The sequence below is a fragment of the Ranitomeya imitator genome, chromosome 1 (assembly GCF_032444005.1).
Source record: "Ranitomeya imitator isolate aRanImi1 chromosome 1, aRanImi1.pri, whole genome shotgun sequence".
Classification (NCBI taxonomy): domain Eukaryota; kingdom Metazoa; phylum Chordata; class Amphibia; order Anura; family Dendrobatidae; genus Ranitomeya; species Ranitomeya imitator.
In genome coordinates, this window is record NC_091282.1 from 192094573 (window position 1) to 192119686 (window position 25114).

General features: G+C 46.8%; 1 protein-coding gene across 2 annotated transcripts in view; it reads right to left on the reverse strand.

The window, feature by feature from the left end:
- Positions 1 to 24785, reverse strand: part of TRIM36 (tripartite motif containing 36) — a 61755-nt gene extending 36970 nt beyond the window's left edge. The window contains exon 1 of one of the 2 annotated variants that reach the window (XM_069753026.1): positions 24623 to 24785. In XM_069753026.1, coding sequence (XP_069609127.1) covers positions 24623 to 24655 — 33 coding nt within the window. In that variant the 5' untranslated portion in view covers positions 24656 to 24785. The remainder of the gene's footprint in view (positions 1 to 24622) is intronic. The other variant, XM_069753017.1, reaches the window with a different exon arrangement.
- Between the last annotated feature and the right edge of the window lie 329 nt (positions 24786 to 25114).

Genomic DNA, 25114 nt, shown 5'->3' on the forward strand with positions numbered 1-25114 from the left:
GCAGACTGCTCGCACGTTTGTCCTGCAGCAAATATTCTCCAGGGATACACTCCGGCGCTCTCCTACCAGAGGAAGCGCTGGATAACCATCTGCGAGTGCCCTGAGCCTTGCGCCCTTAAAGCTGCTACTTCCGCGTTCCACCAGGTGGAACGCACGCCGAGATGGCCCCGTCCCCGGATGTGACGTCACCTTACCTGCGCCTGACACCGGACGTACTGCACTCGGTCTAACAAACCTACTTCCGCGTTCCACTCAGTGGAACGCACGCTGCTGCCGCTGGCGCCGGACCTCTTGCGGCGCCTCTTCTCCTGGCGCCCGAACCGAGAGCCCCCCACCGGGAGGAAGCGGTTCGACCCAGGAGCTCGTCCGCTCGACTGGTCTTTTGGCAGAGGGACTCCCCACCGGGAAGTTTCTGCCTGGGGCTTAATGATGCGGGGAAAGGATATTGGCGTTAGCCGCACAATCCCCCGAGCCCTCCGGACTGGTGAGTCTTCCCGCTTGTATAGCGCTGTATCCTCTCGTGTGTCCCTCCATGCAGGGACAGGAAAAACACTGAGGAAAAGGGGGTGGAGTGGGACCTTTTAACCTCTCGTGTTGTGTTTCCTGTCCCTGCAAGGAGGAGGAGGACGTCCTCCAATGTGCTGTCAGGGGGACGTCCTGGAAAATGGATCATAAAATTTGTTGGGCAATTTCTCCCGAGTACGCCGATACCTCATATGTGGGGGTAAACCACTGTTTGGGCACACGGCAGGGCTCGGAAGGGAAGGCGCGCCATTTGACTTTTTGAATGGAAAATTAGCTCCAATTGTTAGCGGACACCATGTCGCGTTTGGAGAGCCCCTGTGTGCCTATGCATTGGAGCTCCCCCACAAGTGACCCCATTTTGGAAACTAGACCCCCCAAGGAACTTATCTAGATGCATATTGAGCACTTTAAACCCCCAGGTGCTTCACAGAAGTTTATAACGCAGAGCCATGAAAATAAAAATAAAAAAATTATTTTCTCAAAAATGATCTTTTAGCCTGCAATTTTTTATTTTACAAAGGGTAACAGGAGAAATTTGACCCCAAAAGTTGTTGTCCAGTTTCTCCTGAGTACAATGATACCCCATATGTGGGGTTAAACCACTGTTTGGGCACATGCCGGGGCTCGGAAGTGAAGTAGTGACATTTTGAAATGCAGACTTTGATGGAATGCTCTGTGGGCGTCACGTTGCGTTTGCAGAGCCCCTGATGTGACTTAACAGTAGAAACCCCCCACAAGTGACCCCATTTTGGAAACTAGACCCCGAAAGGAACTTATCTAGATGTGTGGTGAGCACTTTGAACCCCCAAGTGCTTCATAGAAGTTTATAATGCAGAGCCGTGAAAATAATAAATACGTTTTCTTTCCTCAAAAATAATTATTTAGCCCAGAATTTTTTATTTTCCCAAGGGTTACAGGAGAAATTGGACCCCAAAAGATGTTGTCCAGTTTCTCCTGAGTACGCTGATACCCCATGTGTGGGGGTAAACCACTGTTTGGGCACACGTCGGGGCTCAGAAGGGAAGTAGTGACTTTGGAAATGCAGACTTTGATGGAATGGTCTGCGGGCGTCACATTGCGTTTGCAGAGCCCCTGGTGTGCCTAAACAGTAGAAACCCCCCACAAGTGACCCCATTTTAGAAACTAGACCCCCCAAGGAACTTATCTAGATATGTGGTGAGCACTTTGAACCCCCAAGTGCTTCACAGACGTTTACAACGCAGAGCCGTGAAAATAAAAAATCATTTTTCTTTCCTCAAAAATGATGTTTTAGCAAGCATTTTTTTAGATTCACAAGGGTAACAGGAGAAATTGGACCCCAGTAATTGTTGCGCAGTTTATCCTGAGTACACTGATACCCCATATGTGGGGGTAAACCACTGTTTGGGCACACTTCAGGGCTCGGAAGTGAGGGAGCACCATTTGACTTTTTGAATACGAGATTGGCTGGAATCAATGGTGGCGCCATGTTGCGTTTGGAGACCCCTGATGTGCCTAAACAGTGGTAACCCCTCAATTCTACCTCCAACACTAACCCCCCCACACCCCTAACCCTAATCCCAACTGTAGCCATAACCCTAATCACACCCCTAACCACAACCCTAATTCCAACCCTAACCCTAAGGCTATGTGCCCACGTTGCGGATTCGTGTGAGATATTTCCGCACCATTTTTGAAAAATCCGCGGGTAAAAGGCACTGCGTTTTACCTGCGGATTTTCCGCGGATTTCCAGTGTTTTTTGTGCGGATTTCACCTGCGGATTCCTATTGAGGAACAGGTGTAAAAAGCCGCGGAATCCGCACAAAGAATTGACATGCTGCGGAAAATACAACGCAGCGTTTCCGCGCGGTATTTTCTGCACCATGGGCACAGCGGATTTGGTTTTTCATATGTTTACATGGTACTGTAAACCTGATGGAATGCTGCTGCGAATCCGCAGCGGCCAATCCGCAGCCAAATCCGCACCGTGTGCACATAGCCTAATTCTAAAGGTATGTGCACACGCTGCGGAAAACGCTGCAGATCCGCAGCAGTTTCCCATGAGTTTACAGTTCAATGTAAACCTACGGGAAACAAAAATCGCTGTACACATGCTGCGGAAAAACTGTACGGAAACGCAGCGGTTTACATTCCGCAGCATGTCACTTCTTTGTGCGGATTCCGCAGCGGTTTTACAACTTCTCAAATAGAAAAATCGCAATTGTAAAACCGCAGTGAAATGCGCAGAAAAAAACGCGGTAAATCCGCCATAAATCCGCAGCGGTTTAGCACTGCGGATTTATCAAATCTGCAGCGGAAAAATCCGCAGAGGACCAGAATACGTGTGCACATACCGAAACCCTAACCCTAGCCCTAACCCTAGCCCTACCCCTAACCCTAACCTAACATTAGTGGAAAAAAAAATTTCTTTATTTTTTTATTGTCCCTACCTATGGGGGTGACAAAGGGGGGGGGTCATGTATTATTTTTTTTATTTTGATCACTGAGATATAATCTCAGTGATCAAAATGCACTTTGGAACGAATCTGCCTGCCGAAACTGCGCATGCGCCCGCCATTTTGGAAGATGGCGGCGCCCAGGGAGAAGACGGACGGGACCCCGGCTGGATCGGTAAGTATGATGGGGTGGGGGGGGACCACGGGGGGGGAATCGGAGCGCGGCAGGCGTGGAACGGAGTACGGGGGGCGTGGAACGGAGCACGGGGGGGCTGGAACGGAGCATGGGGGGGTGGAACGGAGCACGGGGGGGGTGGATCTGAATGCAGGGGGGGGGCGATTGGAGCACGGGGGGGGGGTGATTGGAGCACGGGGGGGGGAGCGGACAAGAGCACGGGGGGGGAGCGGAGCACTGGACGGAGGGGAGCCGGAGCAGTGTACCGGCCAGATCGGGGGGCTGGGGGGGGCGATCGGTGGGGTGGGGTGGGGGCACACTAGTATTTCCAGCCATGGCCGATGGTATTGCAGCATCGGCCATGGCTGGATTGTAATATTTCACCCGTTATAATGGGTGAAATATTACAAATCGCTCTGATTGGCTGTTGAAAGTGAAACTGCCAATCAGAGCGATCGTAGCCACGAGGGGGTGAAGCCACCCCCCCTGGGCTAAACTACCACTCCCCCTGTCCCTGCAGATCGGGTGAAATGGGAGTTAACCCTTTCACCCGATCTGCAGGGACGCGATCTTTCTGTGACACAGCATATGCGTCACAGGTCGGATTGGCACAGACTTTGATGACGCATACGCTGTGTCACAGGTCGGGAAGGGGTTAAGACCAAAGTCAGAGCAGCCATCAACCAGGAAATGGAAATTTAATTCTTCAGCAGGACTTGGCACCTATCCACACTGCCAAAAGTATCAATACCTGGTTTAAAAACTATTATTGTGCTTGATTGTCCAGCAAACTCGCCTGACCTTAACCCCTTTACCCCCAAGGGTGGTTTGCACGTTAATGACCGGGCCAATTTTTACAATTCTGACCACTGTCCCTTTATGAGGTTATAACTCTGGAACGCTTCAATGGATCCTGGTGATTCTGACATTGTTTTCTCGTGACATATTGTACTTCATGACAATGGTAAAAATTATTTGATAGTACCTGCGTTTATTTGTGAAAAAAACGGAAATTTGGGGAAAATTATGAAAATTTCGCAATTTTCCAACTTTGAATTTTTATGCAATTAAATCACAGAGATATGTCACACAAAATACTTAATAAGTAACATTTCCCACATGTCTACTTTACATCAGCACAATTTTGGAACCAAAATTTTTTTTTGTTAGGGAGTTATAAGGGTTAAAAGTTGACCAGCAATTTCTCATTTCTACAACACCATTTTATTTTAGGGACCACATCTCATTTGAAGTCATTTTGAGGGGTCTATATGATAGAAAATACCCAAGTGTGACACCATTCTAAAAACTGCACCCCTCAAGGTGCTCAAAACCATATTCAAGAAGTTTATTAACCCTTCTGGTGCTTCACAGGAATTTTTTGAATGTTTAAATAAAAATGAACATTTAACTTTTTTTCACAAAAAATTTAATTCAGCTCCAATTTGTTTTATTTTACCAAGGGTAACAGGAGAAAATGGACCCCAAACATTGTTGTACAATTTGTCCTGAGTATGCCAATACCCCACATGTGGGGGTAAACCACTGTTTGGGCGCATGGCAGAGCTCGGAAGCGAAGGAGTGCCATTTGACTTTTCAATGCAAAATTGACTGGAATTGAGATGGGACGCCATGTTTCGTTTGGAGAGCCCCTGATGTGGCTAAACATTGAAACCCCCCACAAGTGACACCATTTTGGAAAGTAGACCCCCTAAGGAACTTATCTAGAGGTGTGGTGAGCACTTTGACCCACCAAGTGCTTCACAGAAGTTTATAATGTAGAACCGTAAAAATAAAAAATCATATTTGTTCACAAAAATTATCTTTTCGCCCCCAATTTTTTATTTTCCCAAGGGTAAGAGAAGAAATTGGACCCCAAAAGTTGTTGTACAATTTGTCCTGAGTACGCTGATACCCCATATGTGGGGGTAAACCACTGATTGGGTGGATGGGAGAGCTCGGAAGGGAAGGAGCGCCGTTTGACTTTTCAAAGCAAAATTGACAGGAATTGAGATGGGACGCCATGTTGCGTTTGAAGAGCCACTGATGTGCCTAAACATTGAAACCCCCCACAAGTGACACCATTTTGGAAAGTAGACCCCCTAAGGAACTTATCTAGAGGTGTGGTGAGCACTTTGACCCACCAAGTGCTTCACAGAAGTTTATAATGCAGAGCCGTAAAAATAAAACAAAATTTTTTTCCCACAAAAATTATTTTTTTAGCCCCCAGTTTTATATTTTCCTGAGGGTAACAGGAGAAATTGGACCCCAAAATTTGTTGCCCAATTTGTCCTGAGTGCGATGATACACCATATGTGGGGGGAACCACTGTTTGGGCACATGGGAGGGCTCAGAAGGGAAGGAGTGCCATTTGAATGCAGACTTAGATGGAATGGTCTGCAGGTGTCACATTGCGTTTGCAGAGCCCCTAATGTACCTAAACAGTAGAAACCCCCCACAAGTGACACCATTTTGGAAAGTAGACCCCCTTAGGAACTTATCTAGATGTGTGCTGAGCGCTTTGACCCACCAAGGGCTTCACAGAAGTTTATAATGGAGAGCCGTAAAAATAAAACAAAAATTTTTTCCCACAAAAATTATTTTTTAGCCCCCAGTTTTGTATTTTCCCGAGGGTAACAGGAGAAATTCGACCCCAAAAGTTGTTGTCCAATTTGTCCTGAGTACGCTGATACCCCGTATGTTGGGGGAAACCACCGTTTGAGCGCATGGCAGAGCTCGGAAGGGAAGGAGCGCCACTTGGAATGCAGACTTAGATGGAATGGTCTGCAGACGTCACATTGTGTTTGCAGAACCCCTAATGTACCTAAACAGTAGAAACCCCCCACAAGTGACCCCATATTGGAAACTAGACCCCCCAGGGAACTAATCTAGATGTGTTGTGAGAACTTTGAACCCCCAAGTGTTTCACTACAGTTTATAACGCAGAGCCGTGAAAATAAAAAAATCTTTTTTTTTCCCACAAAAAATATGTTTTAGCCCCGAGTTTTGTATTTTCCCAAGGGTAGCAGGAGAAATTGGACCCCAAAAGTTGTTGTCCAATTTGTCCTGAGTACGCTGATACCCCATATGTTGGGGTAAACCCCTGTTTGGGCACACGGGAGAGCTCGGAAGGGAAGAAGCACCGTTTTACTTTTTCAACGCAGAATTGGCTGGAATTGAGATCGGACGCCATGTCGCGTTTGGAGAGCCCCTGATGTGCCTAAACAGTGGAAACCCCCCAATTATAACTGAAACCCTAATCCAAACACATCCCTAACCCTAATCCCAACAGTAACCCTAACCACACCTCTAACCCTGACACACCCCTAACCCTAATCCCAACCGTAAATGTAATCTAAACCCTAACTGTAACTTTAGCCCCAACCCAAACTGTAGCCCTAGCCCTAACCCTAGCCCTAACCCTAACCCTAGCCCTAACCCTAATGGGAAAATGGAAATAAATACATTTTTTTAATTTTTCCCTAACTAAGGGGGTGATGAAGGGGGGTTTGATTTACTTTTATAGCGGGTTTTTTAGCGGATTTTTATGATTGGCAGCCGTCACACACTGAAAGACGCTTTTTATTGCAAAAAATATTTTTTGCGTTACCACATTTTGAGAGCTATAATTTTTCTATATTTTGGTCCACAGAGTCATGTGAGGTCTTGTTTTTTGCGGGACGAGTTGATGTTTTTATTGGTAACATTTTCGGGCACGTGACATTTTTTGATCGCTTTTTATTCCGATTTTTGTGAGGCAGAATGACCAAAAACCAGCTATTCATGAATTTCTTTTGGGGGAGGCGTTTATACCGTTCCGCGTTTGGTAAAATTGATGAAGCAGTTTTATTCTTCGGGTCAGTACGATTACAGCGACACCTCATTTATATCATTTTTTTATGTTTTGGCGCTTTTATACGATAAAAACTATTTTATAGAAAAAATAATTATTTTGGCATCGCTTTATTCTCAGGACTATAACTTTTATTTTTTTGCTGATGATGCTGTATGGCGGCTCGTTTTTTGTGGGACAAGATGACGTTTTCAGCGGTACCATGGTTAGTTATATCTGTCTTTTTGATCGCGTGTTATTCCACTTTTTGTTCGGCGGTATGATAATAAAGCGTTGTTTTTTGCCTCGTTTTTTTTTTTCTTACGGTGTTTACTGAAGGGGTTAACTAGTGGGCCAGTTTTATAGGTCGGGCCGTTACGGACGCGGCGATACTAAATATGTGTACTTTTGTTTTTGTTTTTTTATTTAGATAAAGAAATGTATTTATGGGAATAATATTTTTTTTTTTTTTTTTCATTATTTTGGAATATTTTTTTTTATTTTTTATTTTTACACATTTGAAATTTTTTTTTTTAAACTTTTTTACTTTGTCCCAGGGGGGGACATCACAGATCACTGATCTGACATGCAGCGCTGCAGCCTTCACAGTGCCTGCTCTGAGCAGGCTCTGTGAAGCCACCTCCCTCCCTGCAGGACCCGGATCCGCGGCCATCTTGGATCCGGGGCTGGAGGGAGCAGGGAGGGAGGTGAGACCCTCGCAGCAACGCGATCACATCGCGTTGCTGCGGGGGGGCTCAGGGAAGCCCGCAGGGAGCCCCCTCCCTGCGCGGTGCTTCCCTGTACTGCCGGCACATCGCGATCATCTGATCGCGGTGTGCCGAGGGTTAATGTGCCGGGGGCGGTCCGTGACCGCTCCTGGCACATAGTGCCGGATGTCAGCTGCGATAAACAGCTGACACCCGGCCGCGATCGGCGGCGCTCCCCCCGTGAGCGCTGCCGATCGCATATGACGTACTATTGCGTCCTTGGGAAGTAAAGCCCACCCCACATGGACGCAATAGTACGTCTAATGGCAGAAAGGGGTTAACAATATCCCATAGATGCTCTATGGGGTTAAGAGGAAGAGGAGAGACACCAAACCCAGCAATGCAGACGAGCTGAAGGCTGCTATCAAAGGAACCTGGGCTTCCATAACACCTTAGAAGTGCCCATAGACTGATCGCCTCCATACCACGCCACATTGATGCAGTAATTGATGGAAAACGAGCCCCGACCAAGTATTGAGTGCATTTACTGAACATACATTTCAGTAGGACAACATTTCAGATTTTAAAATAATTTTTCAAGCTGGTGTTATAAAGTATTCTAATTTACTGCAATAATGACTTGGGTTTTCATTGGCTGTAAGCCATAATCATCAACATTAACAGAAATAAACACTTGAAATACATCACTGTGTAATGACTAATATATGAGTTTCACTTTTTGTATTGAAGAAATGAAATAACTTTTGGATATTCTAATTTTGTGAGAAGCACCTGCACTGTGATTTAAAGGGAGCCTGTCACCAGATGTTTGCCATCTAGAGAACAGTATAATGTAGAGAGCTTGATTCCAGTGATGTGTTCATTACTGGGCTGCTTGCTGTAGTATTGATAAAATCAGTTGTCAGCAGATCACTAAAGGTACCTTCACACTCAGTGACGCTGCGATACCGACAACGATGCCGATCGCTGCAGCATCGCTGTTTGGTCGCTGGAGAGCTGTCACACAGACAGCTCTCCAGCGACCAACGATCCTGAGGTCCCCGGTAACCAGGGTAAACATCGGGTTACTAAGCGCAGGGTCGCTTACCCTGTTTACCCTGGTTACCAGCGTAAACATTAAAAAAATAAATAAATAAAAAAACACTACATACTTACCTTCCGCTGTCTGTCCTCCAGCGCTCTGCTTTCCTCTGCACTGTCAGCGCCGGTCAGCCGGAAAGCAGAGCGGTGACGTCACCGCTGTGCTTTCCGGCTGGCTGGCGCTGACACAGGATGCAGGAGGAGTGCAGAGAAGCACAGCGCCGGGGACAGACAGCGAAATGTAGGTATGTAGTGTTTGTTTTTTTAACGTTTACGCTGGTAACCAGGGTAAACATCGGGTTACTAAGCGCGGCCCTGCGCTTAGTAACTCGATGTTTACCCTGGTAACCAGTGAAGACATCGCTGGATCGGCGTCACACACGCCGATCCAGTGACGAAATAAAGTTCTGGACTTTCCTCAGCGACCAACGATCTCCCAGCAGGGGCCTGATCGTTGGTCGCTGTCACACAACAATTTCCTTAGCAATATCGTTGCTACATCACAAAAAGCAACGATATCGTTATGTGTGAAGGTACCTTAAAGGACAAGTAAACCTGCTGCCATGTAGTTCTCCATATTGATAAGCTCTCTCTAACCCTGCTCCCCCACCCCCCCTCTCGATTGGCAGCTTTCTGTGTACACATTACATGGGCAGGTCACTGCCAATCAGTGGTGTGAATTGGGTTAAACAGCGCTCTGCATTAGACCTGTAGCAGATAAAGCTGTGATTTTTATCAAAACTACAGCAAGTACAGTAAATGACCTTGCTGAATCAAGGTCTCATGTTATACTGCCCTCATTATGTAGCAAAGACTTAGTGACAGATTCCCTTTTGGGTAAAGAAAAAAAAAAAAAAAAAAAAAAAAACCAGCACCCTGTTCCAAATGGCTGAAAAGTGCTTCTGCCAGAGAGTGGGTGCATGATGTCGGGCTCAGCCACTGCCTTCCCCATAATGCCTTGCAGCTATCACATCATATAGTCTAGCACAACCAATCAGGAGAGACGATGACAGCCACCATTATAGATGGCAGGGAAAGTAACAGCCATTCCAGGATTCTACCGCCTAGGGTTAGAAGGTCAGACGACGCAGTTCATGATTATAGAAGGGTTAGAAGAGTTAAAATTTTGTGTTTTCCTACTCGCGAGGTAAACAAAAAAAAAAAAAAAAAAGTGGTCATCTCAGTCTGCGAATAATACACTGATTCAAACGATTGCAGGTCCTGCACCTTCCTGAGTCAGCAGGACTAGGAATTGATTGGTGATATATTGCTGTACAGCACCTTTACGCCATTTTATTTTTGATAAACTGCCATCGTTTGCGGTGTAACCCCTTTACTTCTAGTGACGGACATAGCACGCCATGAGCAAGTGTCAGCTCCCACACCATCACGTGCAATGTCAGTCATGACTGAACTACCACTGCGTGTAAACTAATCCCGCAAAAAAAAAAAAAAAAAAAAAAAAAAAAAATCCGTCAAATGACTGTCAGCCAAAACATGGTGATGCTTTTGAAAAAAAAAAAAAAAACGCAGCATCTTTTAGTGCGTGAAAGCAGCCAAATGGCATTGTGGCCACCTGTGATACAGCAATGTTCGTCTTTTTAGGCGTACATAAAAGCACGATCCAAAACAGCTTTGTGCACTTTTGAAGAAGGACATCGCTGAACAGAAGCCAGCGGAGCCCAGAGTAACTGCTGCCTCACTATAGTGAATGGATCACTCAGTGGATTCACATCACCCCGATTTAGATGGAAACCCCAAAGTAATAGCTCAGCGTAGGGCGCAGGATAACCAATACCAAGTGTTATTGTAAAATGTTGACAAAAGATTTAACTCAATCCACAAAGAAAAAAAAAAAAAAGCGACTCCCTACTCAGGTCCGTCATCTGTTAATGGAAATATAGGGGGCTTACACATTTCTAGTAGAAATTTCTAGTAGCATTTCTAGTGGAAAAGCCAGATGGCTCCTTGATGCCAATGCCCCCCATCCCCCCCCCCGAAGCAGTCCAGCAACTTCTGAGCTCCCAAATCCAAATGGCACCCTCCCTTCTAAGCTCCAGGGTGCATAAACCGCCTTTAGCATCCACATGTTTGGCAGGGGTATAATATCCAAAATGGGGTCACGGGGAGGGGGGGGGGGGGGGGGGTTGAAACAGGGGTTGCAGGATTCTGCTCTTCTAGCACTTAGGGGCTCTGCATGTGGAGGGGTCTGCAAACTATTCTAGGAAAATCTGTGCTCAATGAGGCAAATATCACTCTGTCCCTCAAGTCTCAACACGTGGCTAAGTAGTAATGTACAGCCACATATGGGGTATTTCTACATTCAGTAGAAATTGTGGGACACATTGTGGTGCCATTTTTTAAAAATTGGTGCCAAAACAATTTATGGTAAAAATGTAAGTTTTTCTTCACTACCCATTGGTATAGAATTCTGTGAAACACCTGTGGGGTCAGTATGATCACTGCACCAATAGATGACTGCATTGAGGTGTAGTTTGTAAAATGGGGTCACTTTTGGGGGGAGGGGTGGGGATCTGCTGTTCTGGCACCTCAGGGACTGCCAATGTGCCATGACACGCTCAAACCATAAGAGTAAAATCTGCACTATAATATGGCGCACCATCTTTTGAGCCTTTCACTGTTTCAACAGTAGTTCCCGATAATAATGTAATATATTACATTGGTACAGTAGTATAGTGCATGATGTGCTGTAAAGATTTTCATAAGAATTTTGGAAAGTTATGAAACGTCTGTTCTGTTCCTGATCTAAGGATCTTGGCTGTTAGCTGAGATGAACCTGTGCTGCACTTTATGCACATGCTCAGTAGTGAGCTGTGGAGTCAAGAGTCAGTGGTTTGGCTTACCGACTGATATACAGCAAGTCCCATTTCCAGGACCACCGTATAGAGATCGGTGTGGATGCCAAAGGGGGGGGATAATATGTTCAATACCTCATACACATTGCTGTGAGATGACCCCGTTATAGCCTGCCTTCTATATAGGTTGGCTTCAACAAAGTTGGACTAGCTGATCTACTCAACCAGATACCTTGGGTGTAAGCACCAGAAACCACCACGACAGTCTGTAGATGACATTTGGTGGCTGCAGGACGAGGATCTGTCTCCTTTAATTACTCAGACACACAGCTCACAGAATTACAATGCGGATGAGCGAGTTAGGAGAAAACTCCGGTCTGCAGTTAATCATTTGGAAGGGGAGTTGTGTCTGCCAAGTCCGGATTTCTATGGGAAAAGTAGTAGAGGAGCACCGGGTGTAGAGCAAGCCATGCTCATCTGAGCAGACCGCGTCTGCGGCTCCTTCAGACATGTAATGCAATAATCAGCCTTCATCACTGGTAAAAACAGAGCCCAAAGTGCAGAATTATCACATTCCCTGCTATGGAGACTCATCAAAAGCGTCACACCAAAGCCAATCCAGATCTACAAGCTGTATATAACAATCTTGTTCCAAAGACATACTGATAGGGATACTAGATTGGGAGCCCCAGGCACTAGTTGTATGATCTCAGCCATGTATGTCAGTCTGAAATGGAGTTTTAGAGTTAAACCATACTTTAAAAGCAGAGGACCTAGACGTGCCAAGACTAGTGGGACAGGCTTCTTGCTACTGCCCTGGATTGACAGGTCTATCCTTGTGTAAGCATATAGGCAGAGAATTGTCAGTCCAGGGCAGCGGCCTGGGAGAAGCTTTTCAAGTAGGTTTTTCTCTGAAACCTGGCTGAGATCATACAGACCGTGCCCGATACATTCTGCTTGTGGATTGTTAGCAGATGTCATGTTCACCTTAAGTGCACTCCCACCTGATGCCACCACCCTCGACAGCTCGGGCTTCACAGAGCCAGAGAAGGACAGAAATACAGCAGGTGACATAAGTACGGATTGCATCAATTTTCTATGTAAAAACATTTCTAAAGGGTGCAGAGCATGAGATTCTCAGCAGATGTCAGTAATAACCGATCCAAGCCACAAGCAGAAAAAAAAAAAAAAAAAGTATTCAATAGGCTTTATAAAATGTATTTAATACTAAATCCTTTCATGGTAGAAAACGCATGTATTGCTCAAGTGACTTTTGGCCAATTCTTCCACAGACTCTTCACACCCTGAAGCTTCAGTGGGCTCCTATGAGCTCTAAGCTTTAGTTCCTTCCATACATTTTATATTGGATTCAGGTCAGGTGATTGGCTGGGCCATTCTAGTGGCTTTATTTTCCCTGAAACCAATTGAGCTTTTACAGGTCTGGGTTTAGGATCATTGACTTATTGAATTTCATCATCCTGGTAGACGGCAGATTTTTTTTTTTTTTTTTTAAAGTGAATGTGTCTGTACATTTGTCCATTCATCCTTCCTTCAATTATGAAGTTGTCCAGTGCCGTATGCTGAGACAGCGCCACACCATAATGTTCCCACCTCCAGACTTCACTGTTGATATGATATTTATTATGGCATCCAAAAACTTTGATTTTGGTCTTATCTGACCAGACTGCATTCTCCCAGTATTTCACAATATTGTCTAAATGTTGAGAAAATGTTAAATACGCATGAACATGCTTTTTGCTCAACAATTGAGTCTTGCGTGGCGAGTGTGCAGAGTCCATGGAGGTAAAGTTTTGTTTGAAACAATTGTACCTGCCAATTCCAGGCATTTCTGTAGATTTCCACAGGTGGTCCTTAGCTCTTCAACAACTCTACTGAATTCTTGTCTCTGTCTGAAATCTTACCTGGAGCACCTTGTTATGGACGGCTTATGGCAAAATTATGTTCTTTCCACTTCCAAATGATGGCCCCCCAACAGTGCTCGCTGAAACCTTCAGTACCGTATATACTCAAGTATAAGCCGACCCCCCTAATTTTGCTACAAAAAAAAAAAAAAAAACTGGGAAAGCTTATTGACTCGAGTATTAGCCTAGGGTGGAAAATGGAGCAGCTACCGGTTAATGTCAAAAATAAAAATAGATACCAATAAAAGTAAAATTAATTAAGAATCAGTAGGTTAAGTGTTTTTGAATATCCATATTGAATCAGGAGCCCCATATAATGCTCCATACAGTTCATTATTGCCCCATAGATGCTCCATATAAAGCTGTGCCCCATATACAATGCTCTGCACCGTTCATTATTGCCCCACAGCTGTGCCATATAGTGTTCTGCACCGTTCATTATTGCCCCATAGCTGTGCCATATAGTGCTCTGCACCGTTCATTATTGCCCCATAGCTGCCATATAGTGCTCTGCACCGTTCATTATTGCCCCACAGCTGTGCCATATAGTGTTCTGCACCGTTCATTATTGCCCCATAGCTGTGCCATATAGTGCTCTGCACCGTTCATTATTGCCCCATAGCTGCCATATAGTGCTCTGCACCGTTCATTATTGCCCCATAGCTGTGCTATATAGTGCTCTGCACCGTTCATTATTGCCCCATAGCTGTGCCATATAGTGTTCTGCGCCGTTCATTATTGCCCCATAGTTGTGCCATATAGTGCTCTGCACCGTTCATTATTGCCCCATAGCTGTGCCATATAGTGCTCTGCACCGTTCATTATTGCCCCACAGCTGTGCCATATAGTGCTCTGCACCGTTCATTATTGCCCCATAACTGTGCCATATAGTGCTCTGCACCGTTCATTATTGCCCCCTAGCTGTGCCATATAGTGCTCTGCACCGTTCATTATTGCCCCATAGCTGTGCCATATAGTGCTCTGCACCGTTCATTATTGCCCCATAGCTGTGCCATATAGTGCTCTGCACCGTTCATTATTGCCCCATTGATGTACTATAGAAAGCTGTGCCATTGCTGCTGCTGCAATTAAAAAAAAAATAAATAAAATAAAAATATGCCATACTCGCCTCTCTTGCTTGCAGCTCCCGGCGTCTCTCTGCACGGACTGATCAGGCAGAGGGCGCCGCGCACACTATATGCGTCATCGCGCCCTCTGACCTGCACAGTCAGAGCGGAGAGACGCCGGGAAGATGGAGCGACACCCGGCGTGTGGAACGGGGATAGGTGAATATGCGATACTTACCTGCTCCCGGCATCCCGCTCCTTCTCCGGACAGCTGGTCTTCGGTGCCGCAGCCTCTTCCTCTATCAGCGGTCACCGTTACCGCTGATTAGAGAAATGAATATGTGGCTCCACCCCTATGGGAGTGGAGTCCATATTCATTTTTCTAATGAGCGGTCCCACGTGACCGCTGAAGAGGGGAAGAGCTGCAGCACCCGAAGACCGTGGGACGGCAGGGGGAGCGCCAGGATCGCCGGGACTAGGCGAGTATGCCTCAGCGCCCTCTCCCCCTCACCCGCCGACCCTGCCCCCCACCGTGACATGAGTAAAAGCCGAGAGGGGCACTTTCAGCCCAAAAATTTGGGCTGAAAATCTCAGCTTATACTCGAGTATATACGGTAGTTTAGAAATTCTCCTGTCAATGCCATCAGTAGGTTTTGCAAAGGTTGAGGCAGCTCACTGGTTTTACCCATCATGAGAAGTTTGTGTGGCACCTTGGTAATGGATATTATAGACCAACCATTGAACCAGCTGATATTTTTCACTAAGTGGCAGAATTGCTTTCTAATTACTGATAGATTTCAGCTTGTGACACGACTTTCAAAGGCTTTTTTGCATCTCTGTGGCATCAGGTGTTCAATACTTTCTCCCTGTGTCATGTCTCAATATTATACAATTTATGGTTTGCATGAGAATTTCAAGTCAAGAGCACCTTTAGAAATATATTCACTTAGAAAAATGGTGACATGTTCAATACTTAATTCACCCGTCAGCAATTGAAAATAAGCAGGTGTGAAGGGGCATATATAAATCATTGGCCCCACCGTGAAGAACAGAGAACCTGTACTGGGTTTGAACAGTCATATGCTGACAGTCCCTTTAAATTAAATTCCAGGCAGCACTTTATTATAACTTATCTGTAAGATCTCTTTAAAACTAATAGCGTGTTCTCCCCATATATGTCAGACTAATTTGATCAGTTTCTATGAAGAGGTAAGTTCCGGACTGGACCAAGGGAACCCAGTAAATGTAGTGTATATGGACTTTTCAAAAGCTTTTGATACGGTGCCACACAAAAGGTTGATACATAAAATGAGAATAATGGGGATAGGGGAAAATATGTGTAAGTGGGTTGAGAGCTGTCTCAGGGATAGGAAACAAAGGGTGGTTATTAATGGAGCACACTGACTGGGTCGCCGTTAGCAGTGGGGTACCACAGGGGTCAGTATTGGGCCCTCTTCTTTTTAACATTTATTAATGAACTTGTAGAGGGCATTCAGAGTAGAATTTCAATATTTGCAGATGACACTAAACTCTGCAGGGTAATCAATGCAGAGGAGGACAATTTTATATTACAGGATGATTTATGTAAACTAGAAGCTTGGGCTGATAAATGGCAAATGAGCTTTAATGGGGATAAATGTAAGGTCATGCACTTGGGTAGAAGTAACAACATGTATAATTATGTGCTTAATTCTAAAACTCTGGGCAAAATAGTCAATGAAAAAGACCTGGGTGTATGGGTGGATGACAAACTCACATTTAGTGGCCAGTGTCAGGCAGCTGCTACAAAGGCAAATAAAATAATGGGATGCATTAAAAGAGGCATAGATGCTCATGAGGAGATCATCATTTTACCTCTATACAAGTCACTAGTTCGACCACACTTAGAATACTGTGCACAGTTCTGGTCTCCGGTGTATAAGAAAGACATAGCTGAACTGGAGCGGGTGCAGAGAAGAGCGACCAAGGTTATTAGAAGACTGGGGGGTCTGCAATACCAAGATAGGTTATTACACTTGGGGCTATTTAGTTTGGAAAAACGAAGACTAAGGGGTGATCTCATTTTAATGTATAAATATATGAGGGGACAGTACAAAGACCTTTCTGATGATCTTTTTAATCATAGACCTGAAACAGGGACAAGGGGGCATCCTCTGTGTTTGGAGGAAAAAAGGTTTAAGCATTATAACAAGACGCGGGTTCTTTACTGTAAGAGCAGTGAGACTATGGAACTCTCTGCCGTATGATGTTGTAATGAGTGATTTATTACTTAAATTTAAGAGGGGACTGGATACCTTTCTGGAAAAGTATAATGTTACAGGGTATATATACTAGATTCCTTGATAGGGCGTTGATCCAGGGAACTAGTCTGATTGCCGTATGTGGAGACGGGAAGGAATTTTTTTCCCCAATGTGGCGCTCACTCTTTGCCACATGGTTTTTTTTTACCTTCCTCTGGATCAACATGTTAGGGCATGTTAGGTTAGGCTATGGGTTGAACTAGATGGACTTATAGTCTTCCTTCAACCTTAACTATGATATGTCTCAAGCTTGAGTAAGACAGTATTTTTATTTATATTTCCCCTACGTTGTTAGCATCCGCAAGCATGTAATGATGAGCATAGTAACACTCACCCAATGCAGTGTGACCTGCAAATCCCACAGACAGACTGCAGACTTTAGCCACAAGCCTGGACAACTTTTTTAGGACTCAGAAAAAGGTTACCTAGCCTCTGTCTTTGGCTATGGTCACAAGTTCAGCATTTTACATCAGTATGTGTAAGCCAAAGCCAGGTGACGAACAAATCAGAAGTATAATAGAAGCCAATGCACCAATTTTGTATTTGATATACTGATGTGAAATACTGGCCAAATATGGATAGTGAGATAAATCACAGACCCACAATGAGAGAATTCAAGAAATGATCTCTGCACCACACAATTTGGTAGGTCACAACTAGGGCCACGTGACGCCAGAAGAAGTCAACCGGTGAGCATGTTCGTGTACTCATTACTCACACACTTGATAGCTAACAAAAAGGAAAATACCATCACTGAAATGGGCGAGTTTCACAGGGGGACACATACATGGTGCAGTTGCCTCATAACAGAAAACTAAAGCTCCAAATCACTGCAAATTTAGACTTCCAGGATATTCCAATTTGCTTCAAGAAAAACAAGTGACAATATTAGAGGAAAGAGACCTGGTTACCATTGTAAAAGTAAAAAAAAAAAAAAAAAAACACTACATACTTACATTCCTGTCACGTTCCCCGGCGTCAGCTTTCCTGCGTCCCCCAGTGTCAGCGCCGGCCGGCCGTAAAGCAGAGCACAGCGGTGACGTCACCGCTGTACTTTACAGCCGGCACTCAGTCAGTGCGGGAAGCTGAAGGCGAGGGACAGACACCGGCATGTAAGTATGTAGTGTTTGTTTTTTTACATTTACACTGGTAACCAGGGTAAACATCGGGTTACTAAGCGCGGCCCTGCACTTAGTAACCCGATGTTTACCCTGGTTACCCGGGGACTTCGGGATCGTTGGTCGCTGGGGAGCTGTCTGTGTGACAGCTCTCCAGCGACCAAACAGTGACGCTGCAGCGATCCGCATCGTTGTCTAGATCGCTGCAGCGTCGCTAAATGTGACGGTACCTTTAGTGGCCACTGCCAAATACTGTCTGGCTCCCATTCTTCATGTGATAAGTTATCCAGAACTGTGATAATGAGGACTTGGAATAAGTGCTCAGCATCCGACTGGTGGGGACACGCCGGCCGATCAGCTATTAGCAGCCGGATGTACACAACGTAGAACACCAGAACAGCTTGGCTTCATACACAGCAGCGGCCGGCCTTGGGTGCTGCAGCTCAGCTTCTACTGAAGTGAATATCAAAGAGATGGACAGCTATAAAATTAGGACTCATTTAAATAGCTGTATTATGGTTTGACCTTTCGGAGATCTAAAATAAAGCTGAAAAACAGGTGTATGTGGGGCCTCTGTTTCCTCTGCATGTCTTCAGCTTTATTCAGAGACAGAAGGTTTTTGTCTTAGTTTTTTTTTTACCCATCAGAAGACATGTACAGAGAAAAATGGTCCCTAGAAGAAATGCTTCAACAGTAGATTCTCTCATTACACACGGCACCTGTCAGAGCTAGTACGGCAGCTCACGGAGGCCATGCACGGCTGCACTAGTTAGTGACTCAGCCTCCGTGCACGGCTGCAGCAGATAACCGATGATGACAGTGACACCGGGATATCCATGATCCAACATTGATGATCTTTCCCTTCTAAAGAGGTTATCAATATCAGACGTGGACAACCACTCAACTCTTATCAAGATGCAAACAGTAACCTGAAGATGACCGAGCACACAAAGGCATCCCAGAAATATTGATAAAATTTAATATCTGCAGGGAGCAATGGTCCAAAACTCTTCAATCTTGTGCATAAGCTATGGAGGCGATTGTACAATGCAAGTATATAGACCCTGTACTGGTGCTCCATAGGCTTACATTGTAGAAACCCAGGGCCGGCGTCAGCACCCGGGCAAGTGCCGGGGCCCTGGCAAGACAGAGGGGCCAATTAAAGTACAACACTGATTGTCACGGATGCGCATCATGCGGTCCTGGGGGGTCCCTGAGGCCGGACTACATCCCTGTGCTAGTGTGCTGTGTGACTACAGTCATCGCCCAGCCAGGACTCGGAGGCAGAGCTGGAGATGGCATCCCCGGCAGCAGGAGGCAGCACACAGAGCTCTCTGGGGACTGACACTGCGCAGCTGCAGGAATACTCACCATGGGGAGTCACATCTGGCCGGCGGTCGTCACTTCCGGGTGAGAGTGAGGACGAGCTTGTCATGCTTTGAGATCACAGATCGTCGCAACACGGTCCACCAACCAGGTCCAGCGCGGCAGCCTGGGACTTTTAGTCCTACACTACACAGACCTACAGTATGGCATCTGAGTGATGCTGGGACTTGTAGACTATATACTACATGGCTGGCTGTGCTATATACTACGTGGCCTGCCTGTGTTATGTACTATGTGGCTGTGCTATATACTACGTGGGGTGCCTGTGTTATATACTACGTGCATCATGAATCGTGGTTTGTGTTAAGGGGGGGCCACAAACTTTCGCCCGGGGCCCTAGGAAACCTGGAGTCGGCCCTGTAGAAACCACTTTCAAATCACAGAGCGCAGTGTAAGCAGGAGAGCGGTGATGTGACAGAAGAACGATGCTGGAGCCGGGAAAAGACAGCAATATGCCACCCGTCACTGGAGTGCTTCTCTGAGGGTTTTTTGCTTTTTTTTTTGGAATTTAAGTGTTTTTCTCTGATGCTTAGGCGAGTCAGAGTTAGGCCGGAGTCACACTTGCGAGTTCAATGAAAGAAACTCGCTCGAGTCTCTCGCATCAATACCCGCCACTAAGGACTGTAGCTTTGGGCTACATAGAAATACATGCAGCCGCACACTCCGGTTTCAAGCGCCAGTGCTGGGTATTGATGCGAGAGACTCACAAGTGTGACACCGGCCTTAAAGGGCGTCAGTCATGCCCAAAATGCAATTCAGGTGGCCTACGCAGTGTTGTAATGGAATTAACCTCTAATACCATCACTGTACCCGGTATACCCGTTACTGGTATGTGGTGAGGAGACGTCCGTGACTGTTACACCCCCTGACTTGTATATTGGGGGCATTTCCTCCACTTCTGATTGACAGTTTGCGCTTCCCAAAAGAGAGCACTGTCTGAATGCCAGATGGTGTGTGCCACATGCAGTCTCCTCCCCATACCGTTCCTTCTGCCATCCACTGCGCTTCTGGGTGTATTAGTACAGCGAGCGGCATCAGAAGAAAGGTGACATGGAGGAGAACACACGTGGGTGCACTCACCCCAGCAGTACTTAGATGTTGCTTGCTCTGGGAAGGGAGGGCCACAATTTGCAATTGAGGAGGCATAATGGTGCACTGAAGTCTTGGCCATGCCAAGAGTACACAATGAGAAGTTTGGTTCTGTACTTATCATGGCTGTGGAGTTGGTATAAAATTGACTGACTCCAAGTATAATAAATTGGGTACAGTAGGACAATGCAGGATGAGCTGTAAATGTTTTCATAAGAATTTGGGAAAGTTCTGAAATGTCCTATAAATGTCTGTTCTGTTCCTAATCTAAGGCTAGGTTCCCATTGCGTTAATGGGACGGCGTTGCATGGCGAAATTAACGCCGTGCAACGCGTCCGTTAGCGCGCCCATTAACAGCAATGGGGACGCGCATCACTAGCGCGTGCCATTTTCGGCACGCGCTAGCGATGTGCCGGTGTTTTGTGGCGCGCCGCGGACGCTGCTTGCAGCGTCCGTGGCGCACCCGCGGTCCGTTCCCCGCTCTCGCAGATCGGAGATCTGCGAGAGCGGGGACGTTTAACGCGACTCCTTTATATCACATTGCGTTAGCGCAATCCGCTAGCGCTAGGCGAGTTTGCATCTCGGCTTTGGGAAAATGGCCTCCGCGATCTCTTCTGCGCACGCGCGGCATCCCGCGGCCATTTTCCTGAAGCCCCGTGCAGCAGAGCACTCCATCTGCACGCGCAGCCCCAGGAAGATGGCCGCCCCCACAGATGAAAGGGATGACAGCGCAGATCGCGCGCTGTGTCTTCACGTGGGCACAGGGAATTCGGACCTTGGACATGCGCACACCACTACGCCACCAACGGAAAGCTGGGGAAGAAAAGAGCGCTGTGAACACGCCCACCCGACCTGACCAGCCTGATTGACAGGCGAAAACGGCGACTTTGGTAATGTATTTCTCAGCATACATGGGGAATCAGGGTACACTACATACACTATAGTAACGCACAGCGCAGGCCCTATTTAACAGTATTTATAGTTCAATCTGAAAAAACGGGGTGACAGGTTCCCTTTAAGGATCTTGGCTGTTAGTTGAGATGAATCTGTGCTGCACTTTATGCACATGCTCAGTGGTGATCAGTGCTGGAGCGTCAGGAGTCGTGGACGTTGAGGAGTAGGGGTTTGGCTTACTGACTCCACAGCCCTGCTACTCAACAAGTCTCAAATTTTCTGGGAAAGCAATAAAATCCATAAACCTGAAAGATAAGTGATATCACTAGAAGTTTGTTCTTTAAACTGTCCCTTCTGTGATAAATGAATGGAATAACAGATGCCGGGAAACATGTGTGCAGGGCTGTGGTTACTGGCATGTATGGATGGTAGAAATTTCAAAAGATCCTCCAATAAATCTACGGTTAACCATCAGGATGGCATCCTTTACCACAAAAGGTCTGAGGAGATAATGGAATGGGTGCGGTAGGCCGACAGTGACCCATTATAGGTAGAGGTAACCTTTACACTCCAATTGGCTTTAAAGCACCCTCAGGAATGACACTGAGAAGGGATTACGCACTTGGAATAGTCGCTCTACCTGGTGCCCTGTTATCCATCAATATTCTCATGTGCAGAGATGGCTTTCTGATTGTCCTGCATAAAAGATAGAAGGAGCAGGGGAAACAAGGAGCAGGGACAGGTCTGCAGCCCGCCTGCCCTGTGGGTGCATCATTCAGACTTCACACTGCGGTGACTACCGGGTATGGCAGCGGGCCCAAATACCCACGTAAGCAGAACCTGCAGGAGGCAACAGGCAGAGCGGCATGTATGCAAGTGTAGCGCTACATGTCGGTGGCAGGATGCAGGAGCGCTCTATTGCAGATGACACATTGGTTCTCATCACTGCCTTTATACCCGCTTGTCTAGTTCTCCATTTCATTACCCTATGTGTGTCTTAGGCTTCTTTCACACTAGCGTCGTGCACTGCACGTCGCAATGCGTCGTTTAGGAGAAAAAAATGCATCCTGCAAAAAATTGCTTGCAGGATGCGTTTTTACTCCATTGACTAACATTAGCGACGCTTTGCCACACGTTGCAACTGTCGTGCGACCGGATTGGGGGTTACCGGATGTGATTTCTCCAATGCAGTAAATGGGTTCTTTAGGATATATTCACATGAGGCAGATTTGTGCAACTGTCTGGTGGGGCATGCAAAAAAAAAAAAAAAATCCCGTGTGCTTACTGGAATGGATTTTCAGGTTCAAATTTGTAAGAAAAAAAAAAAAAAAACCACTACAGCTATATTTTTATTTTGTTGTACACAGCAGCTCTGCACACATGGACCCTGAATAAGACCCCTGGTGGGAAGCCTTTTAATAGATTAGTACCAGTAAAATAAAGCAGGTGAATCTGAAACTATTATAAATCCGGGAGGCTGAGGTGCGGTCCTAGGGTGCCAGGTTAGTGACCCAAAATACAGTCCTAGACAAGAGCCAAGTGCAGAGAAGACGGCGGAGCTCTCCAGAGACAAGACACGGCTCCCACAGCAGTGAGGCAGCAAACTGGACATGAACTGGTTTTGTATAATTGATGGCTGAGATGCTGCTGGGACCAGGAGACGCCTATTTTTGCTGCAGACTGATTATGATGGTGCAAAGTGGCCATTACTAATACTAGATGTATGGGTGAGGCTGCCCGAGAGCGAAAAATAAGTATAATCACAGGACCATCAAAGCAACAGCACAAATAACTGAGGACCATGCCAGTGTGGCCGGCGTGCGCCCTCCCGATTATACACCCCAGTGTGGGCAGCCGGCGTGCGCCCTCCCGATTATACACCCCAGTGTGGGCAGCCAGCGTGCACCCTCCAGATTATACATCACAATGTGGCCAGCCAGTGTGCACCCTCCCAATTATACATCCCAGTGTGGGCAGCCAGCGTGCACCCTCCAGATTATACATCACAATGTGGGCAGCCAGCGTGCGCCCTCCAGATTATACACCCCAGTGTGGGCAGCCAGCGTGCGCCCTCCCGATCATACATCACAATGTGGGCAGCCAGCGTGCACCCTCCAGATTATACATCCCAGTGTGGGCAGCCAGCGTGCACCCTCCAGATTATACATCCCAGTGTGGGCAGCCAGCGTGCGCCCTCCAGATTATACATCCCAGTGTGGGCAGCCAGCGTGCACCCTCCAGATTATACATCCCAGTGTGGGCAGCCAGCGTGCACCCTCCAGATTATACATCACAATGTGGCCAGCCAGTGTGCACCCTCCCGATTATACATCCCAGTGTGGGCAGCCAGCGTGCACCCTCCAGATAATACATCCTACAGTAATAGGGATCATGAGAAATTGGCCATAGTCACGAGATCAATTCCACAGGCCACACAGAAAAAAAAAAAATATATAAATAATAATAATAATAATAATAATAATAATAATAATAATAATAATAATAATAATATATATATATACACATATATATAAAAAATACACACATACAGCGTGCCATGAGCCTTAAAAAAGTGACAGTTTAACAGACAGAAAAAACAAAAAAAAAACCAAAACATTCAGACAGGTCACAAGATAGGGCCCAGGTCACACATTGCAGTGGGGACTTGCTGCCCATTCTGTCCCACGCCGCACCGCCAGCACCAGCGATACCTGACCCTAAGGAGCAGATTCCGACCTGCGTTTTCTGTTAAGAGATTCAGAATCTGCACAGAAAATTCCAGTCAAATCTGCATCGTGTGCACATGCCCTTAATGCGCTGCAGTCACAGACTGGTCTGTAGGGTTTGGGGTTTTGTGTGTTTCTGGCCATCATGGCACCAGATTGTGAAGAGGTTTTATAAGAAGATTTTACACCTGTTGGTAAGAAGTTCAGAAACGGCAGAATGTGAGGCCCCCGGAGCGGTAATCACTGCTGTCCGCTGCACATCGCCCTGCGGACCCGGACCGGACGGCAGCCCCCCCATACACAGCCGGTGCACACAGCGCTCTCCCTCCGAGCAGTGACCGGAGCGGACCTGCCGGATCGGTCCCCCGGACAGTACCCGCACGATACCGGCCACCCCGCGCTCCGCACACCATCACGTGCCGGCCAGTACCGCGGACCCCGCAGCCTCCACACACCGGTGGCTCTCACAGCCCCGCAGCACACGAGTTCCGCACGTCCCGTTCCACCCTCGTCCCCACGGTCACCTACTTTGCTGTCCCCGGACTCCGGCTGATTCTCCATCCTCTGAGCGGTCACCCACAGACAGCACGGGGCGCGGTCAGGAACCCCCAGAGCCAACAATGAGTGGCCGATAGAAGCGCGGCACAGGAGCGACAACCGTGACACGTCTGTACCCGGCACGGACACCGCACTCTATAACTGCTCAGTGTCCACCTCTGCCCGGAAGCCGCCCTCATCTACATAATGGGCGTGGGAGACTGCATGCGAACGCTACTATTGGATAATTAAATAAGTGGGCGTTTCTAAGTTCTCGTGGCTTGGGCGGGACTGTGGAAGCCTCCCTGGGCCGGCACCAGACGCCGGTACAGCGGTTCAGTGTCTGCGCCGGCGGAGAGGGGGAGTCACGTGGTAATGAGGGGCAGATGGTAAGCAAAGGGTGAGCAGCCAAACCAGTGATGATCCACATTATTATTATTACACAGGCATTCCCCATTCTGTGAGCATTACTGGGTCAGGGCT